General features: G+C 46.0%; 1 protein-coding gene across 1 annotated transcript in view; it reads right to left on the bottom strand.

The window, feature by feature from the left end:
• Positions 1-25,953, bottom strand: part of LOC115077189 — a 125,133-nt gene that overhangs the window by 28,979 nt on the left and 70,201 nt on the right. Inside the window, exons 7-9 of the mRNA XM_029579818.1 lie at positions 24,522-24,693; positions 19,625-19,732; positions 10,978-11,154 (exon numbers count right to left, since the gene is read on the bottom strand). Of these exons, the coding sequence (XP_029435678.1) occupies positions 10,978-11,154; positions 19,625-19,732; positions 24,522-24,693 (457 nt within the window). The remainder of the gene's footprint in view (positions 1-10,977; positions 11,155-19,624; positions 19,733-24,521; positions 24,694-25,953) is intronic.

Genomic DNA, 25,953 nt, shown 5'->3' with positions numbered 1-25,953 from the left:
GGGTTTTAGGGGGTTTTAGTGTGCCGGCTCACGATTCTAACGATTTATAACGATAAATCGTTAGAATCTCTATTGTATTGTGTTCCATAACGGTTTAAGACGATATTAAAATTATCGGACGATAATTTTAATCGTCCTAAAACGATTCACATCCCTAGGTTCCATATTAGGTGCTACAACCCAAGAAAGAGATCTAGGTGTCATAATGGATAACACACTGAAATCGTCGGTTCAGTGTGCTGCGGCAGTCAAAAAAGCAAACAGAATGTTGGGAATTATTAGAAAGGGATTGGTGAATAAAACGGAAAATGTCATAATGCCTCTGTATCGCTCCATGGTGAGACCGCAACTTGAATACTGTGTACAATTCTGGTCGCCACATCTCAAAACACATGTAATTGCGATGGAGAAGGTACAGAGAAGGGCTACCAAAATGATAAGGGGAATGGAACAACTCCCCTATGAGGAAAGACTAAAGAGGTTAGGACTTTTCAGCTTGGAGAAGAGACGACTGACGGGGGATATGATAGAGATGTTTAAAATCATGAGAGGTCTAGAACAGGTAGATGTGAATCGGTTATTTACACTTTCGGATAGTAGAAAGACTAGGGGACACTCCATGAAGTTAGCATGGGGCACATTTAAAACTAATCGGAGAACGTTCTTTTTTACTCAACGCACAATTAAACTCTGGAATTTGTTGCCAGAGGATGTGGTTAGTGCAGTTAGTATAGCTGTGTTTAAAAAAGGATTGGATAAGTTCTTGGAGAAGTCCATTACCTGCTGTTAAGTTCACTTAGAGAATAGCCACTGCCATTAGCAATGGTAACATGGAATAGACTTAGTGTTTGGGTACTTGCCAGGTTCTTATGGCCTGGATTGGCCACTGTTGGAAAGAGGATGCTGGGCTTGATGGATCCTTGGTCTGACCCAGTATGGCATTTTCTTATGTTCTTATGGTTTCGAGGGGAATTTTATTAGATGGTTAAGGGCACTGTATGCTGCTCCTAGTGCTAAGCTTCTAATTAATGGTTCTCTGACAGTCATTCCCCCTCCATTGTGGAGTGTGATAGGGCTGCCCCTTGTACCCCCTTTTGTTTGTACTAGCTCTGGAACCTCTTGCTATTCCCTTCCGACAGGACAGTTTTGCGGTCTCCATATCGGGAGACGCCAAATGAAATTAGCGCTGTTTGCAGACAATATCCTGTTGTTTGTGGGCAAGCCCAGATAGAGTGTCTCAGCTATCCTTCATAGTTTTGCTCACTTCAAAGAAATTGCGGGGCTGACTATAAATTTTTCCAAATCCGAGGCTCTCAGGCTTGACTCCCAGATGCCGCACACATGGCCCGGGGAGTTCCCCTTTACTTGGGCACCGGGTAGGATCAAATATCTGGGGGTGTGGATCCCTAGGGATTTGAAGCAGCTTTATGTCCTCAACATAAAAAGTACTTTGACCAGCTTGGGGGCTCAATTAAAGGCCTGTCACCCTTTGCCACTTTTGTTCTTTGGACGGTGTGCCCTCCTCAAGATGGCAATAGTATCCAAGTTACTCTATAAACTCCATGGGATAGATTTTCAAACCGCGCGATTTGGCGTACTTTTGCTGGCGCATCAGGCACAAGCAAAAGTACGTGGGATTTTAGTAGATACGCGCGTAGCCGCTAAAATCCTGGATCGGCGCGCGCAAGGCTATCAATTCCGTATAGCCGGCACGCGCCGAGCCGCGCAGCCTACCCCTGTTCCCTCCGAGGCCGCTCCGAAATCGGAGCGGCCTCGGAGGGAACTTTCTTTTGCCCTCCCCTCACCTTCCCCTCCCTTCCCCTACCTAACCCACCCGCCCGGCCCTGTCTAAACCCCCCCCCTTACCTTTGTCGGGGGATTTACGCCTCCCGGAGGGAGACGTAAATCCCCGCGCGCCAGCGGGCCGCTAGCGCGCCGGGACGCGACTTGGGGGCGGGTCCGGAGGGCACGGCCATGCCCCCGGGCCCGCCCCCGGAACGCTCCCGACACGCCCCGAAAACGCCCCGACACGCCCCCCTCAGAAAACCCCGGGACTTACGCGAGTCCCGGGGCTCTGCGCGCGCCGGTAGGCCTATGTAAAATAGGCTCACCGGCGCGCAGGGCCCTGCTCGCCTAAATCCGCCCGGATTTGGGCGGATTTAGGCGAGCAGGGCTCTTAAAATCCGCCCCCATATGCGTCCATGTTGGATGCTTAACAAAGATGTCACTTGGTTACAGCAATCTTTTCAGAAATTCCTTTGGGCGGGGGGGGGGGGGAAGCTGCATTCCAGGGACATGGGGGGGACTGGGTATGCCAGATATTTCCGCCTGTATAATGTAGCTTGTCAGCTCCGGTTTGTGGGGGAGTGGATTTTAGATAAATACTCATACTGCGAGGATGGAGTGATGAACAACATGACCGCCCCCTGGGCCCCCTTGTTTCTGCTAGAAGTTGAAGCCACAGCACTGTGTAACTTTGACGTCCCTATGAGACTCATACAACCTTGTCATTTGGCATGGCGATGCCTTCTGACTCAGGGACATCTTACTGGCTCGACCTCCTTATTGCTCCCGCTCCTAGGCAACAGGAATTTTGTGTCAGGACGAGAATACAGTGCTATCTTCGATTATTGGCTGCAAAGGAGTTTACCATTTCTTTTCCACTTCTACCAAACTGACTCGCCGACAGTGGTTGATTTTGCCTCTCTGACTTGAGATTACCACATCCCCTGCAAACATTTTTTTGCTTATTGTAATAAATCTGCTGTTAGTTAGACTCTGGAGTAGCAATCTGTTCTTATAGGCTCCTAAAGAAGGAGGAGTCAGCAATCTGATATAGTTGTGCGTGGATCCCTGGGCCGGTGGCAGATAACCAAGCTCCCGGGAGGATATCCCGAGAGGGACCACGGCTAGGCTTGAGTATGAAGACAGACACACATTCGTTTTTTTATTAAACAGGTTTTTGAAACCAGCAGAGGTAGCAGAAGTGAGCTGATAGGCCCGGCAGGGCTGTAGTCCCTCAGGAACTGGAACAGCGATCCAGGATGGCTGAGCTGTTGAGAAACTGTAGAAAGTGAGTAGGCAGAGTAGGCAGAGTTCATGAACAGAACTAGATGACAAAACTCACATAAGGTCTCAAGGAAGCTCAGGTGCTGGAAAGGTTTAGGCCCTCGAGGAGTGAGTACCTGGTTCCAGGGAAAGCTCTGAGAGAGCGATGGTGACTCACAATTGTTTGTAACAATGATAGCTTCCAAGCAGTACAGAATCTTCAGAGTGTCCAGGAACATGGGCCCTCGAGGAGCGAGTAACGGTTTCTATCTGTAATCTGAAAGTAAAGAAAAAAAGCGAGGCCCCCGATGAGCGGGTACCTCTGGTAAGTCCAAGGAGGCAAAGTAGCTTGGGAGGTGTAGTCGAAGCAATCCCTTTCCTTGCTAACTCAGTTAGATAGTGAAATAGAGACCTTTAAATATTGGAAGCGGATGACGTCATCTCAGGGTGACGCCCCTGAGGTTCGAGCTCTTGCTGGTACTTCAATCAGAGCGCGTGTGCGCCCTAGGTCTTCAGGCAACATGGCGGATCTGCAACGTCAAGCTGGTCTGGGGACGCTGGAGGGAGATGGCATGGAGACGCCGCGGCAGCCAGCCGTCCATCAGACCCAGAGGGAGTCGCCACAGGGGTAAAGAGGGTGGAGTGAGGATGTCGAGCAGCGACTGTCGCAACAGTACCCCTCTTCAAAGGGCGATCTCCTCTTCAGGTACCAGGCTTAGGTTTGGAAGGATGCACGAGGTGGAACTGATGAAGCATCTCTTTGTCCAAGATATTGGTCTGAGGCTCCCAAGAGATTAAATCGGGGCTGAAGCCTTCCCAAATCAGAAGGTATTCAAAAGTCTTGCCTCTGTTACGAACATCCAGAATTTCTTTGATCTTAATTTCTAAGTTGTCTTCTGCATTGATGACAGATGGATCTTGAGATTTGGAAGAATCTTGCAGAATGTTATAGATGATATCAGCAGCAATGAATTGAGCTGCTGTGGACATCACTGAAAGTTTCAGTGGAAGTGATGATGTTGGGGTATGTCCAAAACCCACTTCTAAAGACTCTCCAGTAGAAGTTGCAGGATGAGAGATGGTGGCATCACCAGCGGAAACAGACTGGCTGGTTGCTAGAGATATCTTCATCGGATCTATTATGTGCTGTGGTTCATCAGGCACATCTGAGTGAAATGAGCGAGACAGCGCATCTGCTCTGGTGTTCCGATCTCCAGGTCAATACTTAAGCACAAAATCAAAACAGTTGAAGAATAAAGACCACCTGGCCTGTCTGTAATTTAAACATTGTGCATGGTGGAGATACTCAAGGTTCTTATGATCCATGAAGACGGTTATTTGATGTTGAGCACCTTCAAGCCATGGCCGCCACTCTTCAAATGCAAGCTTTATAGCCAGGAGCTCCTTATCGCCGATCCCGTAGTTCTTTTCAGCTGGAGAAAATCTTCGAGAGAAGAATGAACAGGGTCGTAAGGTTTTTGAGTCTCCCGCTTGGTTTAACACAGCCCCTACCCCCACATCTGAAGCATCAACTTCAACTATGAAGGTCTTTTTGGGGTCTGGATGCCATAAGCATGGTTCTGTGGAGAAGACAGTCTTCAATTTCTCAAATGCGGAAATGGCCTCTGAGGACCATTTTGAAGCATTGGCACCCTTGCGAGTCATCGCTGTCAAGGGTACAGTTAAGGAGGAATAGTTCTTTATAAAGCTTTGATAATAGTTGGTAAACCCCAGGAATCTCCTTAAGGCCTTCAGACTGGTAGGTTGGTAGGGGGCCTCCTGACCCCCCCAAGCTGGCCAAAAGTTCCGGTTGGGTCCAACGGGGGTCCCGGAGCGGAGGCGCGGAGAAGCACGTGACGTACGCGTCACTCCGACGTGATGCCGACGTCACGTGCTCCTCGTAAAGGAATACAGGGATGGCTTCCTGACTCCCCGCTGGACCACCAGGGAGTTTTGGTAAGTCTTGGGGGGGTCAGGAGGGTGGGGGGTTTAAGTGTTTATTTAGGTTCAACGTATTCAACATAGCTATGTTGAATAAGTTGAAAATTGCGATGCATTGCGCATAATCACTTTTTTAAGTTTAAAAAAAAAATTAGTTGCGTTTTACATATGCGTTCAAAACGAATGCACACTCCTAGAGGATAACAGTAGTGGATCTTTTAATTTGATGAGAGGGATCCTAAAGTATTCCACTAAACATCTGAGAATGAAGTTGCCTCCTGGCCCTGAGTCCATCAGGGCAGGTGTCTGAACCGTGACTGGTCCGTAGGTCAAGGAGACTGGGAGAGAAAGCAGAGGAGAGGACGCGGTAAGGCCTAGGAACAGTCCTCCCGCAGGACTTGTCCGTCCGTTTCCTGGACAAAATAGGGCATGTAGAGACATCATGGCCAGGCTGACTACAGTACATGCACAGGCAGCATTTCTTCCGAAATCTTCTCTCCTTGGAGGTCAAGTGTCCATGACCAAATTGCATCGGTTCATCTTTATCAGCAGCAGAAGTTACTGGAACCATCCGAGGTGCAGTGGTAGTACTATCCTCTTTCAACCCAAGTAACACCTTAGGCCGGAGTTCCTTCACCTTGTCTCGGAGCCAGTGATCAATCCGAGTGACCAAGGCTCTTAATTCATCCAGTGAGTCAGGTGTCTGGCGAGCGGCCAGCTCGTCCTTTAAGCGGGTATCCAGGCCTCTGCAGAATAGAGTCTTGAGACATTTGGGGTCCCAGCGAAGTTCCGCTGCAAGAGTCTTGAATTCTATGGCAAATTCAGCCAGTGATCTGTTGCCTTGCTTCAAGTCCACCAAAGCAAAACCAGCAACAGAATTACGAGCAGGGTCATCAAAGACGGATTTAAACAAGTCCATAAATCCTTCTTTGTCCTGCAAAATAGGGTCCTTGTGTTCCCACAAGGTAGATGCCCACGACAGGGCTCTTCCATCCAAGTATGACAGGATGTAGGTGGTCTTCAAAAGAGCCATGGGAAATAAAGTTGTCTGTAAGGTGAACAGCATGCAGCACTGGTTCAGAAAGCCCCGATCTTCTGGATTTCTCCGGAAAAACGGATAGGAGCCGCCAGTGGTACAGCAGTCTTTAAAGTTACCTCCAGTAACTGACCTTCTTGGTTAGAAGCTGTGCCTTGTATCTTCTGGGTGTGTAGCTGATGAAATGCTGCAGTAAGTTTCTCCAAAGGTTCTTGCTGCTCTGAGATGCGTTGGGCCAGGCCCGGTGTAGCCTGCAAGGCAGAGAGAAGATATCCCGAGAGGGATTACTGACTAGGCTTGAGTATGGAGACAGACACACATTTAGTTCTTTTATTAAACAGGTTTTGAAACCACAAGAGGTGGCAGTAGTGAGCTGATATGCCCGGCAGGGCTGTAGTCCCTCAGGTATTTGAACAGCGATCCAGGATGGCTGAGCTGTTGAGAAACTGTAGAAAGTGAGTAGGCAGAGTAGGCAGAGTTCATGAACAGAACTAGATGACAAAACTCACATAAGGTCTCAAGGAAGCTCAGGAGCTGGAAAGGTTTAGGCCCTCGAGGAGCGAGTACCTGGTTCCAGGGAAAGCTCTGAGAGAGCAATGGTAACTCACAATTGTTTGTAGCAGCGATAGCTTCCAAGCAGTAGAGAATCTTCAGAGTGTCCAGGAATATGGGCCCTTGAGGAGCGAGTACCGGTTCCTAATTGTAATTTGAAAGTAAAGAAAAAGAGCGAGGCCCCCGAGGAGTGGGTACCTCTGTAAGTCCAAGGAGTAGCTTGGGAAGTGTAGCCGAAGCAATCCCCTTCCTTTCTAACTCAGTTAGATAATGAAATAGAGACCTTTACATATTGGAAGCGGATGACGTCATCTCAGGGGGACGCCCCTGAGGTTCGCGCTCCTGCTGGTACTTCAATCAGAGCACACGTGCACTCGCCCTACATCTTCAGGCAACATGGCGGATCTGCAACGTCAAGCCAGTACGGGGACGCCGGAGGGAGACAGCATGGAGATGCTGCAGCAGCCAGCCATCCATCAGACCCGGAGGGAGTCACTACAGAGGTAAAGAGGGCGGAGTGAGGACGTCGAGCAGCGACGGTCGCAACACTTATCTACAGACTCACCACTATCTCCAATCATTCTCTTGGACAACGGAGACCTTCCACCTGGAGTCGACTTTTGCCCAGCGTATGTTTTATGTTTCTCTAAAACAGAACTCTATTAAAGGCTGGAGCATTCTGGGACAGGAATATAGGGAGCCCCACCATGTTCGTTCTGTGGTGTGGTATTGGACAGAGGCTTAGGGAGATGAGCTTACTCCGGCTTATATTCTTACCTGCTTTAAGACTTTGCATAAAACTTTACTGGACACGAGCCTCCGTGAGCTACAATTCAGAATCTTGCACCATCTAATATATGACGATGTTCGCCGACAGCGCATGGGCCACCTGCCTTCTGCCCTGTGTGTTAAATGCGGCTTGGACTTGAGCACCCTAGCTCATCGGCTTTTTAACTGTTCGACCCTGACAGTATTCTGGGATGGGGTCCTTGCACTTATTGCTCAGTGTCTGAAGGTCAGTTTCCGATGCTCCGTCCGCCTTCTTTTGTCTGGAATGCGGGGCAATGTAGCTGTGTCTGACACAGCTATGGACAAGTTTGGGCACACCGCTATAATTCTTGCATGCCGCATGATTATAGTTACGTGGATTGAGCCTGCTACACAGCCTACACTCCAAGCCTGGTATTATTGGCTTGCATCGGCTATGCAAATGGAGCGGTTAGCCGTCATCACGAACTCGCGCCCATTTAATACCTTGTACTGTGATTAGTGGGCTGCCTGTTTCTCTCTACTGCCTCTAGATGTACAAAACTAATTACTCTCCACTGGATATCAAACTGTCTGGCGCTGAATTAAGCCGTCTAATGTCTCTGCCACTTTCTCCCTGAAGATACAGACTGGATGATTGTTGACAACCTTAACGCTGGGACCCTCAGTGGTCCTACATATACGGACTCCCGAAGGTGGGGGGAAGGAAGGGGTTGCAGAGGTTGACTGCTCCAGTGGGGTGCTGTTTGTTGCTGCGTGTGGTGGTAAGCTTGAGAGTCAGTATGTGCGGTTGTTTGCTGACGGATGTTGTAGTTCTCAAAAAGTAAAAATGACCGGTTCAAGCGGATTGCGGCACCTGAGGTTGGTTGTTTATTGATGTATTTGAATACATTGTTTGCTGGTGTTTCTGCCTTGCTGTCACGGAAATAAAAAAAATTATTTTGACAAAAAAAATATAAATATATATATATATATATATATATATATATATATATATATCTCTGAAGAAAGAAAACTGTGAGGGAGCTGGTTGGACCGTTAGATGACTGAGGGGTTAAAGGGGCTCTCTGGGAAAATAAGGCCATTGTAGAAAGACTAAATGAATTATTTGCTTCTGTATTTACTAATTTATTTATTTATTTATTTGATGAGTTTTATATACCGTTATTCGGTTGAGCCATCATAACGGTTACAAAAGTGTACAATATCTTGTAACAGAGCTAATGAAGATGTTGGGGAGATACCAGTTCCAGAGATGGTTTTCAAGGGTGATGATTCAGATGAACTGAACCTGGATGATGTAGTAGGCCAGACTGACAAACTAAAGAGTAGCAAATCACCTGGACTGGATGGTATACAACCAAGGGTTCCGAAGGAATTAAAAAAATGAAATTTCAGATCTATTAGTTAAAATTTGTAACCTATCATTAAAATGCTCTATCCATCCTATCTGAATTCCTTAGCCTCCCTGAGGCTCATCTCTAATATCTTTCATTAGCATGGCAGGTAACAAATCAATACATTCCCTGATGACAAGCATTCTTACATCACATCATTGGTCCAATCACAGACATGATTTAGGGTCTGTTGCCAATCATTTATTGTCCCATTGTAGCCAAGTCCAAATACTGAAACCATATCCATTTTTCTTACATACTAGGTGTCATCAATTATATCATGCTAGGTGACAGTTGCAAAGTCTGATGCAACATTGCACAACCCATCTTTTGAGTAAGGGGCAGATTTTCAAAGGGTTATGTGCGTAACCCCTGAAAAGCTGCCCCTTCTACCCCCTGTGCACACCGAGCCTATCTTCCATAGGCTCGGTGGCACACGCAAGCCCTGGGACGCACGTAAGTCCCAGGGCTTTCCTGGGGGGCGTGTCGGTGGCGTGTCATGGCCGGCGTGTCATCGGGGGGAGGGTGTTCGCATTCCAGGGCATGGCCGAGGCCTCCGGGCCAGCCCATGGACCAGAACATGGTGCGCCGGCAGGCGTAACTTGTAAAATAAAGGTAGGGGGGGGAATTAGGGCTGGGGGGTGGGTTAGATAGGGGAAGGGAGGGGAAGGTGGGGGGGGGGGCCGGAAGGAAAGTTACCTCTGAGGCCGCTCCGAAATCAGAGCGGCCTTGGAGGGAATGGAGGATGGCTGCACGACTCGGCGCGCGCAGGCTGCCGATTTTGCGCAGCCTTGCACGCGCCGACCCTGTATTTTATAACGTGCGCGGCAGCGCACATGTTATAAAATCGGGAGTAGATTCATTCGCGCCGGGTTGCGCGAACAAATCTACTCCCACCCGCACCTTCTAAAATCTACCCCTAAGTAGAGATGTGAATCGGAACCAGAATCGGTTCGGATTTCAGTTCCGATTCACATCTCTACCCCTAAGTACTTAGCGCACTCCTTATTTTGACCACAATTTGCCCAAACAAAATTTGCCAGTAGGGTCACTTCTTGAAATAAAGCAACTCAGAACACAACATGCTTGCTAAGCTCTACAAAATCTAAAATGTTTCACTGTGCTTCTCCATGTAGCCAATCCATCAAATATAGAGACCTTTAAGAACTGAAAGGAAAGGTTTTTCTTACTCTAAATTCCACATTATTAAGCAATTGCCCAGGCTGAAACTTGTCCTCTCTCAGCAGCTGAAAGAGAATGCATCTGTAAGGACAAAGGTCTGGAGGCAGATTTCTGGCAATTTGCTGCTTTTCACTACCACCGGCAGCTCCTGTCAAGCAGGAGCAAAGTTTGAAGGTATTTCTGTGGTCTCTGTCCCTGCTACTACTTTGTACTTGTGGACCTGCAAACTGCTCAGTTACTTTAAATCTTACTTCTCCAGGACAGATTTTTCAAAGCTGTTTACCCAGCATAAACCTGTGTTTGTGCACAGAAATGGACAGATAGAAGGGTTGGAGACTGATGGGATCAACCCTGGAGGAAGGAAGGGTGAAATTGAATGGGTTAGATTTGGGATGGAGGGGAGAGAAAGCATGTATGTATGTGTGAGAGATGGGTTTGTACACTCCTCCCCTCTGGTGATGTATTCCAATCCCTGAGTGATCTGACAGCAAAAGCTCTCATGTATGGAGAAAAGGCCTCACTCATGGAGCTTGGTCACATGGTAAGGATAGAGGAAAGAGATAAGGCCTCACAGAGTTATGACAGGGACAGAAAGAGGAGATGAAGCCTCACTCATACTGATGTAGTCGAGGAGATAAGGCCATGCTTACAGATATATGACAGTCACAGAGTTTGGAGGCAAGTCTTCACTCACAATGACGTGACAGGGACAGAAAGAGGAGATGACGCCTCACTCATACTGATGTAGTCGAGGAGATAAGGCCATGCTTACAGATATATGACAGTCACAGAGCTTGGAGGCAAGTCTTCACTCACAATGACGTGACAGGGACAGAAAGAGGAGATGAAGCCTCACTCATACTGATGTAGTCGAGGAGATAAGGCCATGCTTACAGATATATGACAGTCACAGAGCTTGGAGGCAAGTCTTCACTCACAATGACGTGACAGGCTAAAGGGAGGAGATGGGACTAGAACAGAGGAAGGAGGTAGGGCCTGTACTCATGATGTGATGAGGAATTTCACCAGGAAAGAGGATGCTAGTTATATTACCTGCAAGTGTGAAGGCTTTCAGGAGCTCGAGGTATGAATACAGGTCATTGCTGTCCTCATCAAAGCGCTGCAGGTCCTTCTTCCTGGGAGCATCGTCTCCCAGGGCTCTCAGGATATCAGTGTAGTTCAGAAAGCCATTGCCATCATTGTCAGCACCATAAAAAAATATCTGAAAATCTTTTAAAATTAAAAATGGTAGAATAAGTATCTTACATATACCAACAAAGCGCAAAGGTACATCGAAGTGATAATCATGATACAATCCACATGGATGGAAAGTTCACAGTAATAATCTATCCTTAGTGCAAAGCAGTTATTAGATCTCGGCAAATGCACAGTATTTTCATCATTTACCCTACTTTTATATTGTAAATTTTGCTTTTTTCTTCCTTTTTGTTTTTGCATTTTGTGTCTTCCATAGACACAAAATGGGGGAAAGCCTTTAGTAAATAACCTAATGACCCCCTTAATAAGCTAAAACTCTATGTACCATAAATACCAATATTCTCTTCTAGTTCTAGTCATAGGGTTGCTCTGAGTTTATTCATTGGAGACATAACCATGTAGTTTTGAGTACTGCTCATACGGACTTTGGAGCAGCTATTCAGCAATTAAAATCTCAATAGTTGCTGACTAGCTGCTCCAAAGGGAGATGCCACCGAGCTTCGGATCCAGGCTCCACCCCTCCTAGGCGCGCGTGCGAGGAGGGAGCATTTAAAAAGCTTTTCCCGCCAGACCTCGGGCCGCCCCCAGGAGTGACGTCAGATGCCGCTGGGGATTTAAACCCAGCGTCTGACTGACAAGATTGCCTTGCAACGAGGTTCCCTGCTTGGGTGGTTAGTTGCTGTGTTCCTGTTGTTCCTGTCTTCATCTCTGCTTGGATCTTCAGTTTTCTTACTGTTCCTGCTCCTGCTTCAGTTCCAGCTCCGTACCTTCAGTTCCTGCTCCGTACCTTCAGTTCCAGCTCCGTACCTTCAGTTCCTGCTCCTGCTTCAGTTCCAGCTCTGTACCTTCATTTCCTGCTCCTGCTTCAGTTCCAGCTCCGTACCTTCAGTTCCAGCTCCGTACCTTCAGTTCCAGCTCCGTACCTTCAGTTCCTGCTTCTGCTTCAGTTCCAGCTCCGTACCTTCAGTTCCAGCTCCGTACCTTCAGTTCCTGCTCCTGCTTCAGTTCCAGCTCCGTACCTTCAGTTCCTGCTTCTGCTTCAGTTCCAGCTCTGTACCTTCAGTTCCTGCTTCTGCTTCAGTTCCAGCTCCGTACCTTCAGTTCCTGCTCCTGCTTCAGTTCCAGCTCCGTACCTTCAGTTCCTGCTTCTGCTTCAGTTCCAGCTCCGTACCTTCAGTTCCTGCTCCTGCTTCAGTTCCAGCTCCGTACCTTCAGTTCCTGCTTCTGCTTCAGTTCCAGCATCGTATCTTCTGTTCCTGTTCCTGCTCCCGCTTCGGTTCCAGTCCCAGATTCTCCATGGCTCCAGATTCCGCTTCTGCTGCGGTCCACAGTTCCTGGATGCTGCCCACTTCCTTGGATCGATTTCTCGGCTTCTGACCTCTGCTCGTCTCTCCATAACCCTTGTTGCCGCCTGCCCAGTACTCAGACTGTCTTGACACTGTGTTCTTGCTTCCCGCAAGTCTTCTCCTAAGTCCCAGCGGCCCGGGTCCTCATGGGCTCCTCCTGGGGGGACCTCGGGCTTCCAGAGTGAAGACCCAGCTTCTTTGTCTTGTTCCGTGCTGCCTCCTGCCCTATCCTTTCTACTGCAATAGGCCAGTCCAAGGGTCCACCGCTCCGGTTGTAACAACCTGCTATTAATTAAGTTGACTTCGAAAATATCCACCGCTATTACTAGCAACGGTAACATGGAATAGACTTAGTTTTTAGGTACTTGCCAGGTTCTTATGGCCTGGATTGGCCACTGTTGGAAACAGGATGCTGGGCTTGATGGACCCTTGGTCTGACCTAGTATGGCATGTTCTTATGTTCTTAGGGATTTTTGAGTTGGCCAGTGTAGAACCATAAGGACTAAATGCCAGTATCAAGTGGATACATTTTATATAATACATTCCTTGATGGAATTTTTTATATAACTGATACAATGGAAATTTTCCACGATATTAAGTGAAGATATTTAGACGATAATTTTTTCAGAGAAGAATTTTAATCACTTTTCATTACTTTTGAATTTCATGAAAGTTGTATCACAATAAGAAAATGTCTTGTTAATTATGATTGACATGAAATTTCATCGAGGTGAAGAGACTGGACATAAAACACACTTTAATTTATTGGATGCTTTTGATTGACATATGGAAGGACCAATTGTATTGAGGAACTAGAATTCCATCTGGCTCGGTTCCATTCAAATAGTAGCTGCTGGATTTTCGATTTTCACTTCATTTGTAGGCGTTTGCTGAATGAGATCAGTTTTTAAAGCAGATACATTGCAGCTTTGGTGAGTAAAAGAGGATATCAGTTTATTCTTCTTTTCTTCGTTCAGTTAATGTTTAGTAAAATAGTTATATTTTGGCAGTGGAAGCAGAAGAATTACTCCCTGAGGCAGCCATTTTGGCAAAACACTGGCAGGGACAGAGCATTTATATATGAGATCTTGAAAAGTGAAAAGAATCTAAAAGATCATCGCAAGCATACAGCAACAATGTTGATAAAAAGAGCCGTTCAACCAAAGTAAAGTTAAGTACATTGGCTTTGCCTAATAAACAAGTGCAAGGTTGCAGGCTCGACTGAACTTTAAATTTTCATCGTTGCTTCCAGAGATTTTGTGTTTTTATAAAAAAAAAAAAAAAAAGGATATATACATATATATTTTTTTTATAGAAACAAAAACAAACAATAAAAATATAATGTTTAATTGGGCCTGCAACCTATATATATTAAATGCTGGTATAATAACATTTCATTGAGGAGGATATATGCATAATCACACAAAAAATTGGAGGTTTTTCTGGCTTATGATTTTGCCCTCTACCAAATCAGCGAGGATTCACTTGCATTTGGCATCTGAAATCTTTTCCTCCCAATAATAAAAAACGGTTGTGTGTGCAATGTGTTTTAAACATTAGAGGTGCAAATTATTTTTTGATTGTCAGTGTTGCACCATTAGCCTCATTGTCCTCTGGATAAGTGCTTAAGAAGTGCCAGACTGGTTCAGACCAGTGACAAAGCAGACCTCATCAGGACAAGTAATCGAGGCATCAGCTGTTGAGCTCTGAGCGATCGACAGGAGTCTCTTGTCAAGGGGACTCAAAGATACCTCATCCAAAGCCAGAGAGAGCTCTCCTCCCGTACTCCTGGCAACAGGACCCAGTACCATCTGTCCCAATGTAGGAGCCATGAACTGGACAATGGTAGACTACCCTGATAAAGGGAGGGATTCTGAAGGAAAGATATTTCAGCATCAAGCAAAAAGTAGTTTGAGGAAATCCAATGGAGCAGAGGCAAAGTGTGGCTATCATGCCGCCATATTGCTCCTCTCCCCAGTCTCTATGCTTTTGATGTCCTTACATAGATGTGGCCTCCGGTATTCAAAGTGGGACCTTACAAGTTGTGGATACAGTACATATTACCGTCTTATAAATCCTGCATTTATGCATCTGAACATAGTGGGCCAGATTTTAACACTTATGCGTGGGCGTGCACAAATCTATGCCTTATTTTATAACATGCACGCGCAGCCGCGCACATGTTATAAAATCCGGGGTCAGCGCGCACAAGGGAGTGCCTCAGAGGGAACATTTTTTCACCTCCCCCCCACCTTTCCCTCCCTTCCCCTATCTAACCCACCCCCCATCCCTACCTAAATCCCCCCTACCTTGTTTCTGCGAGTTAAGCCTGCCCGAGGCAGGCGTAACTTGCACACCCTGGCCAGCTGTCGGCGCGTGAACCTCCGGCACGGCCGCTGTGCGTAGGACTCAGGAATGCCCCCAGCCCTGCCCCCGGACTGCCGCCACGCCCCCAGACCCTCCCCCAGACCGCCCATTTTGGAAAGCCCCGGGACATCCGTGCGTTCTGGGGCTTGTGCGTGCGCCGAGCCTATGCAAGAAAGGCTCGGCGAGCGCAGGGGCAGCTTGGGCAGTGTTCTCTCAACCTAGCTTGATGGACTCTCTACCTGGGTAACATCACGATAGGTTGAGAGAACATTGCCCAAATCTCATCTTGGAGTGAGTTTCCTCACTCCGAAGGCCATCAAATCTTCACAAGAGATCACTGTTCTGTTCGTAGGTGTCACGTAGAATGTCAAAGTGGCCCCTAACCCCCTACACTCTTACCTAAACCCCACCTCGAGTTACTAGGTGGGCCTACTATAGGGATACAAATACCTACCTATGGGCCAGGATATTATGGCCAGTCTCAGTCTCTCTCTCTCTCTTAACAATGGTCCCCCAGTGGTTGAATACAGGAAATACAACAAGTTTGGCACTTATCACAGAATCTGAAAATGGTATCACAATTTGCAGTAATTTAGCTCTTTGCACAGGTAATTAGTGCAAATTGTGCTGAATGTAGCCAGTTAGAGTTAAAATTACCCAGTTATATGCTGAACATAACAAGATAGGGTTTAAGTTACCCAGTAATACGCTGAATATATTTAGTTAGGGTTAACGTTACCCCAGTTATATGCTGAATACAGTTAGTTAGGGTTAAAGTTAACCAGTAATATGCTGAATATAGTTAGTTAGGATAAAAGTTACTCCAGTAATACACTGAATATATTTAGTTAAGGTTAAATTTACCCCAGTTATATGCTGAACGTAACAAGTTAGTGTTACATGACGGGTGATTTAGTGTGCCCTTGGGCCTCAGCCCGACCACAGACGGATCCAGGACTGAACCGAAGGTTGACGGCGTGTTCCAGCATGGCTGACGGTCTTACCCTCTGCCGGGCCTGCAAGCTCCCAAGGCCAACAACATGATGATGTTGGAAGTTGAATGGTCCTCCGAGCCCTTTCGGACCTGCCGCTTAGATTGGCATGGAGCAGCAGGCCTGGCCTGAGGACGAGGGCAGACGGGCCTTGACATGAAGACATGACACCAAGGTTGATGCGGATGGCATCAGAGACGAGGGCTGGAACAAGACATGAAGACATGACACCAAGGCTGTTGAAGACATGACACCAAGGCTGATGCGAAGACATCCCGGACCAGGGTCGATGCGATGACATCAGAGACGAGGAACTTGACGAAGTCCAGACGAGACGAGAATTGAGCGGAAGGACATTGGCACTGTCTCTCAGGGCGCCCTGCTCAGCCCACCTTCACGGGCGTACCCAATGGGCTGGTTGCGGACCACCCTGTCCCACTGCATGCCCTACACAGCCTGAGGAGGCTGGTCACGGACCAGGCGGAGAGCAGGACAAGCGCAGGGAAGGATACAGCTGAAGCAGAACTTAGACGACTGAGCCAAAGGTCATCCGGAGCTCCGCAAAGGCTAGCAGGACATGACGGCTCAGGAGCACAGGACACCGGTCCTCCTGCAGGCCACTCCAACTCAGGAAAGACGTCATCCGAGGGACCAAGGCCAACAGGACAGAAGGCTTAGGAGCCCTGAAGACACAGGAACAAGACAACAAGGATCTTGGGACATCAGGAAGCGGAAGATCACATGACGAGACACTAGGACACCTGGACGAGGACCTCAGGCATGAAGACTTGACTTGACATGACATGAAGACGAAATGAAGAGGAGCTCCACAAAGAAGACCTGATTGAGCTCTGGCAGGCAGGAGCCTCCAGAGTGAAGTAACTCCGATGGAAGGCCAAGGCTGAAGTGACGGAGCAGCCCTTTGTAGGGCTGGAGCAGGAAGTCCAATCATAGGTTTGGCCAGCACACTTCCTGTGTCTGGCCCTTTAAATATTGAAGAGAGATGCGCGCCAGCACCTAAGGGAAGCAGAAAGGAGGAGCTGTGCAGGGCCGTGGACAGTGGCCTGCACAGCATCATCGCGTAAGAAGCAGGGCTGGCCTGAGAAGCACGCCCGATGACGGCAGCGGCTCCAGCTGCTGCAGGAGGCCCCAGGGGCGGCTCCAGCCGCCACTCCAGCCCGGGGCTTGCGGCCCGCAGCCCCGGAGGATGCGATGATGTCGACGGCGGCTTCCAGCCGCGAAGAGAGGCAGGGAAGTCCACGGCTCACCGCGGGGAAGAGGAGGCTTGATGGGCGGCCTCCGGGCCACGTGAGCAAGGAGAGACCACGGCTCCAGCCGCGTTGAGGGCCTGAGTCCGGCGGTGTCTGTGCCGCGTCGGGCAGAAGAAAGCAGCATGGGGTGAGTGCCTGCTCGCGGGGAGACCGGTGGGCAGGGTTCATAACAGTTAGGGTTAAAGTTACCCAGTAATATGCTGAATACAGTTAGTTAGGGTTAACGTTACCCAGTAATATGCTGAATGTAGCTAGTTAGGGTTAAAGTTACCCCAGTTATATGCTGAATATAGTTAGTTAGGGTTAAAGTTACCCAGTAATATGCTGAACATAGTTAGGGTTAAAGTTACCCCAGTAATGTGCTGAATGTAGTTAGTTAGGGTTAAGGTTACCCCAGTTATATGCTGAATATAGCTAGTTAGGGTTAAGGTTACCCAGTAATATGCTGAATATAGTTAGTTAGAGTTAACGTTACCCAGTAATATGCTGAATATAGTTAGTTAGGGTTAAAGTTATCCCAGTTATATGCTAAATGTAGCTAGCTACAAGGTCCTTGCGGTCTAATTAAACATAATGGGGCAGATTTTAAAACCCCTGCGCGTGCCGGAGCGCCTATTTTGTATAGGCCGCCGGCGCGCGCAGAGCCCCGACACGCGTGTAAGTCCAGGGGCTTCCTGTCGGGGGCGTGTTGGGGGCATGTCGGGATGACGCGGCGTTTAGGGGGCGGGGTGTGGCGTTTCGGGGCGGTGACGTGGGCGTGGTTTCGGCCTGGGGCGTGGCCGCGGCCTCCGGAACACCCCCCGAGACCGGACCACGGAGCAGGGCAGCTGGCCGACGCGCACAAAGGTAAGGGGGGGGTTTAGATAGGGCCAGGGGGGTGGGTTAGGTAGGGGAAGGGAGGGGAAGGTGGGGGGAGGGCGAAGGGAACAGGCAGCACGCGCAGGTTGCACAAATGTGCACCCCCTTGCGTGCGCCGATCCCGGATTTTATAAGATACGTGCGGCTACGTAATATGCTGAATATAGTTAGTTAGGGTTAAAGTTACCCCAGTTATTTGCTGAATGTAGCTAGTTAGGGTTAAGGTTACCCCAGTAATATGCTGAATACAGTTAGTTAGGGGTAAAGTTACCCCAGTAATATGCTGAATGTAGCTAGTTAGGGTTAAAGTTACCCCAGTTATTTGCTGAATGTAGCTAGTTAGGGTTACAGTTACCCCAGTTAATGTTACCCAGTAATATGCTGAATATAGTTAGTTAGGGTTAAAGTTACCCCAGTTATATGCTGAATGTAGCTAGTTAGGGTTAAAGTTAACCCAGTTATATTTGCTGAATGTAACTAGTTACATAGAAACATAGAAACATAGAAATGACGGCAGAAGAAGACTGAATGGCCCATCCAGTCTGCCCAGCAAGCTTCACACATTTTTTCTCTCATACTTATCTGTTTCTCTTAGCTCTTGGTTCTATTTCCCTTCCTCCCCCACCATTAATGTAGAGAGCAGTGATGGAGCTGCATCCAAGTGAAATATCTAGCTTGATTAGTTAGGGGTAGTAGGGGTAGTAACCGCTGCAATAAGCAAGCTACACCCATGCTTATTTGTTTTACCTAGACTATGTTGTACAGCCCTTGTTGGTTGTTTTTTCTTCTCCCCTGCCGTTGAAGCAGAGAGCTATGCTGGATATGCGTGAAGTATCAGTTTTTTTTCTCCCCTGCCGTTGAAGCAGAGAGCCATGCTGGATATGCATTGAAAGTGAAGTATCAGGCATATTTGGTTTGGGGTAGTAACCACCGTAACAAGCCAGCTACTCCCCGCTTTGTGAGTGCGAACCCTCATTTCTTCTCCCCTGCCGTTGAAGCAGAGAGCTCTGCTGGATGTGTGAAGTATCAGTTTTTCTTCTCCCCTGCCGTTGAAGCAGAGAACTATGCTGTATATGCATTGAATGTGAAGTATCAGGCTTATTTGATTTGGGGTAGTAACCGCCGTAACAAGCCAGCTACTCCCCTCTTTGTGAGTGCAAATCCTTTTTTCCATTTCCTCTTGCTGTTGAAGCTTAGAGCGATGTTGGAGTCACAGTAAGCATGTGTATGTTTATTGAATAAGGGTATTGTGTCCAGGCAGTAGCCATCATTCTGGCGAGTCACCCACTCTTCATTGGTGGTTAAAGTTACCCCAGTTATTTGCTGAATGTAGCTAATTAGGGTTAAATTTACCCAGTAATATGCTGAATATAGTTTGTTAGGGTTAAAGTTACCCCAGATATTTGCTGAATATAGTTAGTTGGGGTTAAAGTTACCCCAGTTATATGCTGAATATAGTTAGTTAGGATTAAAATTACCCCAGTTATATGCTGAATGTAGCTAGTTAGGGTTAAAGTTACCCAGTAAATCATGACCAGACTTATTCGGCTGTTCAGAAGAGCCACAAATTATAAGACCTCAGATTTTTGTGGAAAAGCCTCGAAGTTAATGGGACAAGCCCTCTGAATATTGATCTCAGCCGTCTTACCTGGACGAGTTTTGATGGAGGGGATCTTAATCTGACCTCTTCCTTCTGTTGTCTTTTGTTGCTGCACAGGTCTCTGTTGGCTGGTGAAGGCCTGAGAAGTCATTGATCCTTAAGAGAGGAGAATAGTAGGATTACACATCTTCAGACTAGGATTGAGAAGACACCCAGAAGTTATAGTTGAGTTACAGGCTTGGCTCCAGAATTTTATTTTTGGAGAGCTGATAAAATACAAGGAGTGGCAAAAGTAGAAAAATAAGGTCCTTGCTGTCTATTCACAGCTAGGAAAATGTGGAATATAAGATTTTATATAAATAAAATCAATAAATAAGAACCCAACTTTTCAGATGGAAGCAAAAGAACGAAATGTGCTCCATGTTTGTCTCTTTAGCAGGCCTAAGACCTTAGGTGAGAAGAGCTGCAAGATCCAGCAGAGAGAGAGTGAGGGATGGGAAATGCTATTCAATCAATCCTGCTCCTGTCCAGCCTGGACAGCAGTCTCATTCAGTCTGCCCCTGTGATGCCTGCAGAGAATACCACAGGCCTGGTGCTGGAGCACAAACCTTACGATGACTAAGAGGGGATATAAGAGACAGTTCATTGTTTTATGTAAACCGGAGTGATTTGTAGTCCCTACAAGAACTTCGGTATATAAAAATTAAAAATAAATAAATAAATAAATAAAATCATGATTATAGGAAATGGTTCTTTACCCTTTCACATAGGCTAAGGACTAGGGACACTGACTCCATGAAACTAACAGGGGGCATTTTTCACTTAATGCCAGAGGGTGTGCTCAAGGGGCAGGGTTTAAAAGCGATTTGATGAAAAGTTCATAAAACATGATGAGCCAGTTGGACTTGGGGAAAGTTGCCGCTTATTCCTGAGAGTGAACAAGGATTGTATCTACTCTTGCTATCTGCCAGGTATTTGCTAATGATCTGAATTAGCCACTACTGGAGGCAGGATGCTGGGCTCAGTGGCACTTTCTTGGTTCTTATCTGCTTACTCTCCTTATATGATCATTTCCCAAACATACCTTTTCTTATTTAAGCTTCTGAATTTCTACAGTGCTCTTTGGTTAAATAGAACATAGCAATCATAATAGTGATCATATCAACATCCAGCAGTTCATGGGTGAACCTTAGACCACCTGAAATGCTTCCTAGATTGAGCAATCACAATGTCAGCAATAATGAGGAGTATCACGACAACTTTTTTACTGTAAGGATCCTGTCTGCTGGGGCCCTCAGTGGACCATAGACTGAGCTATGCAGGAGGATTCAGCTTTGCCTCACTCACAGCTCCTCACCTCATTATGGGAGTCTTCCTTATTCCTTGCTGCGGCTTGATTTAGCCTTCTCTGAGGTTCTGCTTTTCTGACCTTCCTGGTGGCCTTCTTGTTCGTTGTGTGTGTGTGCTGGGTGGGCCCTGCTTATTTGGCTTTAGTATTGCCCTTCTGATATCCTGTTTGTCTGATCTATGCTTTGCCTTGTACTCTGTTTTGGCTTAATCTTGACTTGCACTTTTGGGATTGTTCTGGTCTTGCTAACTTGTTTTTCTGTCCCTTTGGTGCATCCCTTGTTCCTTGTCTTATGGGCACCTTTCTGTACCCTTCAGCCAGCTCTGCCTTAGTGAGTGCCTTCCTGTGACCTTTTATCAAATGCACCTCCAGCTAAGTCCTGCTGTCCATCAGAACCTGCAGGCTGAACCCAAGGGGAAGGTGGCTGGACAGGCAGCAGACCTGGACTGCCCTACCCTGGGGATTACCTACAACTAGCCTATGCAGCCGTGACATTTATAGAGCTCAAAAACCCAGAGGAGGTAATTTTCAAAAGGATTTACATGTGTAAATGGGATTTTGAAAATTGCTACTTTTATACACATAACTCCTTTGAAATGTCAATGAATTTTCAACTTTATATTTGTAAATGGGCTGTTACATAGAAATGACAGCAGAAAAGGACCACTGGTCCATCCAGTCTTCCCAGCATGCTTCCCATAGTAATATCTGCCACAACATGCAGGTTACCCCCATGTATCAGTCAGTGCTGCTTGACGTGCTGTGCTTATTGACTTGGCTGTAGATGTAGTCCTGGCTTTTCCCCCAATGTCTGCCCACAAGTACTCCAGACAGATTGTAAAAATGTCATGGCTCGTATTGGTTGTCTCTGAATCTAAATTCCTCTTTCCCTGCACGTACCCCTCCTGTCGAAGCAGAGAATGATGTTTCAATTGCATCAAAAGCATCAACGTTTTGGTTAAGGGTAGTAATCCCCAGCCTTCTGCTAAGGGTAGTAATTGCTGCTCTGTGCAGGTCGCCCCCATGCTTATCAGTTCTCCATACTATAAAAGTCAGGGCTATCCATGGTTTCTGTCTAAATCCAATTCCCTTTCCCCCCCTGCCTTTGAAGCAGAGAGAAATGTTGGAGTTGCATCAATAGTATCAAGGCTCATTGGCTAAGGATAGTAACCCGCACACCAGCAAGTTACCCCCATGTACGCTTACTTCATTTCCTTTAGGACTTGGCCGTAGAAGCAGTCCTGTACCTTTTGCCTTATGTCTGCATATCAGAATCCCAGATCATGGAAGTCAGGGGCCTCTGTTGCCGTCTGAATCCAATTCCTCGTTTCCCCCTGCCGTCTAAGCAAGGAGCAATGTTGCAATTACAATAACATTTGATATCATAAACTCCCCAGTGTATATTATTCTAAAAAGTGTTGTAATAGAATAATAGTGCCATGTACTCACATCTGTGAAAAATATCTATACTTTTTTTTATTAATGCTACAAATAGCAGCAAAAAAAATTTTTTAGGTGGTAGTTTCATATATTTTATAGTGGGCACCACCCAGTTACTACGACATAACGACGGATTTTGGCAAGAAAACAAAGAAAACAACTGTTAAAGCTAAGTATTTTTGGCGGTCTCATGATGCAATGTTTGAAAAATAACAGATAATATATATAAACAAACAAATTTTATTGTCAGAGGTTCCACTTAAAAAAACAGGATGGAGATGGGTCGTTAATGATTATATCTAAATAATAAAAGTGAACAAACCTGGGTGGTGCCACCTCACTCCTAAAAACATTTTTTTGCTGCTATTTGTAGCATTAATAAAAAAAAGTATAGATATTTTTCACAGTTGTGAGTACATGGCAATATTATTCTATTACAACACTTTTTAGAATAATATACACTGGGGAGTTTATGATATAAGATTGATTTCAACTCAGTTTAGTGATCTTTAAGTGAAGAGCAGTTACAATAAAAGAATAAAAGCAAATGTAAGGGTAGTAATCTAATCTCCATGCCTTCTGCTAAGGGTAGTAACTGCTGTACCAGCAAATTTCCCCCCTGCATGCTTATCTCATGTCCATCCTCGAGCATTAGCAATCCACAGTATTTATCCCATGCCCCTTTGAATTCTTTGACTGTTTTCTTCACCACCTGATCCTGAAGGGCGTTCCAGGTCTTTACCACCCTCTCTGTTAAGAAATATTTCCTGAGGTTGATTCTGAGTCGTCCCCCCTGGAGTTTCATTTTGTGATCCCTAGTTCTATTGTTTTCTTTCCAACGGAAAAGGTTCGAAGTCCATACAACATTGAAACCTTTTTCGTATCTGAAGGTCAGAATCTCCCCTGCACCTCTTCTCTTCCAGGGTGTACATATTCAGATCATATGTCTTTCAATACAGACCCCACATCATTTTGGTCACCCTTCTCTGGACCACCTCCATCCTGTCTCTGTCCCTTCGGAGATATGGTCTCCAGAATTGAACACAGTACTCCAGGTGAGGCCTCACCAAGGACCTGTACAAGGGGATAATCATTTCCTTTTCTTACACACTAAGAGAGGGAAATATATTAAAAACTATGTAGGAGAAAGGACTGGAGTAAAGATTTAATAGCAAATCCCAAAATTTCTAAAGTGCACACTAAGATAGGAAGATGTATAAATATATAGAAACAAAATCACTTAGCTAATAGTAGTGCTGTAATCTTTTGAATTGCCCACTAAAGGTGTGCCTTGATCTGCTTGAAAACTGACACAATATATGCTACTTTTACATGTGTAAATCCTTTTGAAATGTTGTCCACAGGGCTGTGGTGGAGTAGTTTCTACCCAGCTTGCAAAGCATGGACTGGGCCCATGCCCGCATTAGACAGACGGGCCACAGGCTCAGACACTGAAGAAGGCTTCACCTATGCCAGCTCTTTTCTCCATCGTTGGAGCCCTTGGGGTCTGAGGCTGGCAAGACTTAACAGAATGACCCCAGTGGGAAGAGCAGTCCTAGGGTCAGGGTAGACAGTGGTCCAGCAAGTCCAGTATCCAGGCGAGTGTCGAAGCAGTTAGGCATGGTCGGTACCCAGGCAGTTAGTCTAAGTCAGCAATGAAAGGTCCATTGGAAGAGGACAGGGATGGAGCAGGACCAGGCAGGGAGGGCACAGAACAGGGAGGCAAGGTAGAGACAGGAACAACATAGGGAGATGGAGCAAGACATGGAGAAGGCAAGGCAGGAACTGGAGGCAAGGGAACAAAGCAGAGGACTTGATGCTGAGGTGTTGTGTTGCTACATAGCTGATGCTTAAATGCCCTGGCCAGGCCAACGTCATTAGAGAGCCCTGGTGGTGATTTCCCAAAGTAGGCCAATAGAAGGAGCAGCAAGCCTAAGGGGACTGTATAGTGGCATTCTCCGTGGCCTGGCTGCAGCATGCTTACCACAGCATTACATGAAAAATACACCCAGAGTCTTTCTAAAGGGGAAGTGTCAAGCACTTGTTTAGAAGACTTATATGTGGAGACAATATGTGAGTATAAGAAGATAAATGCTCAGTTTTATCCAAACAGGGACAATGTTATACATGGGTTATCTAAGCAGAAAATCCACCTACCGGAAGTAGTTAGTGGGGAGTCAGTTACTGCCTTATTCTTTTCTGTTTCCTTTCCATTAAACATTGACTTGAAGGCATCTGAGTTTTCAATGTTCGTGTAATTCAAGGAATTCTCAATGCTGTAGATTTCATCTTGCAGGTGAGAGATGTGAAGGAAGGCTGCATCCAGACCCTATTAAATAAATAAATAAATAAAGCACTGTTAGTAAAATACAGAGCAAATGATCCATCCAGTCCACCCTGGGCAGATACATGCACAAATTCCCTTTCCTCTTCCTTCCCCAAAACTCTTAAGTTGTGCCATTGCATTTTTGGGTTTGTAACTGATGTTCATGCAGGTTACTCCGGTGCTTTCAGGTCACGGTTGTAACTAATTATCTGTGCAGGTTACCTATGTGGGAGCACTGAGAGAACAAGATCACCTTGCTGGTGACTGAAAGGAATCAGTAAGTTTTGCTTGGAAATGTATTTTTTTTTAAGTATTGGGGAGATGTAAACTATTGGGGTATATTATTTAGTGTTATGTTTAGTTTAGTTTATTATCATTTATATACCATTATATCAGACATGCCTTCACAACGGTTTACAAAGATCGAACACAGATATGAAATACAATATATCATAAAATAGTAATGGCTAACTCTATTAAAAATATGAAATAAATTAGCTGTTAAAGAGAAAGATAAAAGCAAATAAAATTACATAAAACTCTAAAAGGGTACATTCATGACTAAAACGATAAACAGACAAACTCAAAATAAATAAATGGAACACTCTTAACAGGTCAGCGAGCTCGATTATCTAGAATTAGCGTCTCAAGTCCGGTTACTTGAAAATCATTATTAATAACTTATTACTTGGTGTTCATAGCTGACACTTCATACTCATTAAAAGCACATTTAAACAACCAAGTCTTAAGATCAGACTTAAATTGCTTTTTGTCTGTGCAGAGTCTCAAATGGGCTGGTAAAGAATTCCATAGCTTTGTTCCTGCGATAGATAAAACACGATCTTTCACCTGAGTAAGCCTTGCTGATTTAATGGTCGGTACTGATAGAGACCCTTATTAGCTGATCTCAATTCTCTCTGAGGGACGTGGAGACGCAAAGATGTGTAAAGCCATTCGGTTTGCTCCCCATATATGACATTTTGAATCAAACAGGCCACTTTATATTGAACACGGTATTGAATTGGAAGCCAATGTAGTTTGATCAGGGTAGGAGTGATATGATCACATTTTCGTTTACCTGTCAAAACATGGGCTGCCGTGTTCTGGAGAACCTGCAGCGGTCGAATACTAGAAACAGGCAAGCCAAGCAATAAAGAGTTACAATAATCGAGATTTGCAAAAATAAGCATTTGTAAAACAGTCCTAAAATCTCTATACTCTAAAAATGGCTTTAGCTTTCGTAGGGTCAATAATTTAAAATAG

The sequence above is a fragment of the Rhinatrema bivittatum genome, chromosome 1 (assembly GCF_901001135.1).
Source record: "Rhinatrema bivittatum chromosome 1, aRhiBiv1.1, whole genome shotgun sequence".
In the NCBI taxonomy this organism is placed as follows: domain Eukaryota; kingdom Metazoa; phylum Chordata; class Amphibia; order Gymnophiona; family Rhinatrematidae; genus Rhinatrema; species Rhinatrema bivittatum.
Note: the sequence above shows the minus strand (reverse complement) of the source record. Positions and strands in the feature narration are given on the sequence as shown.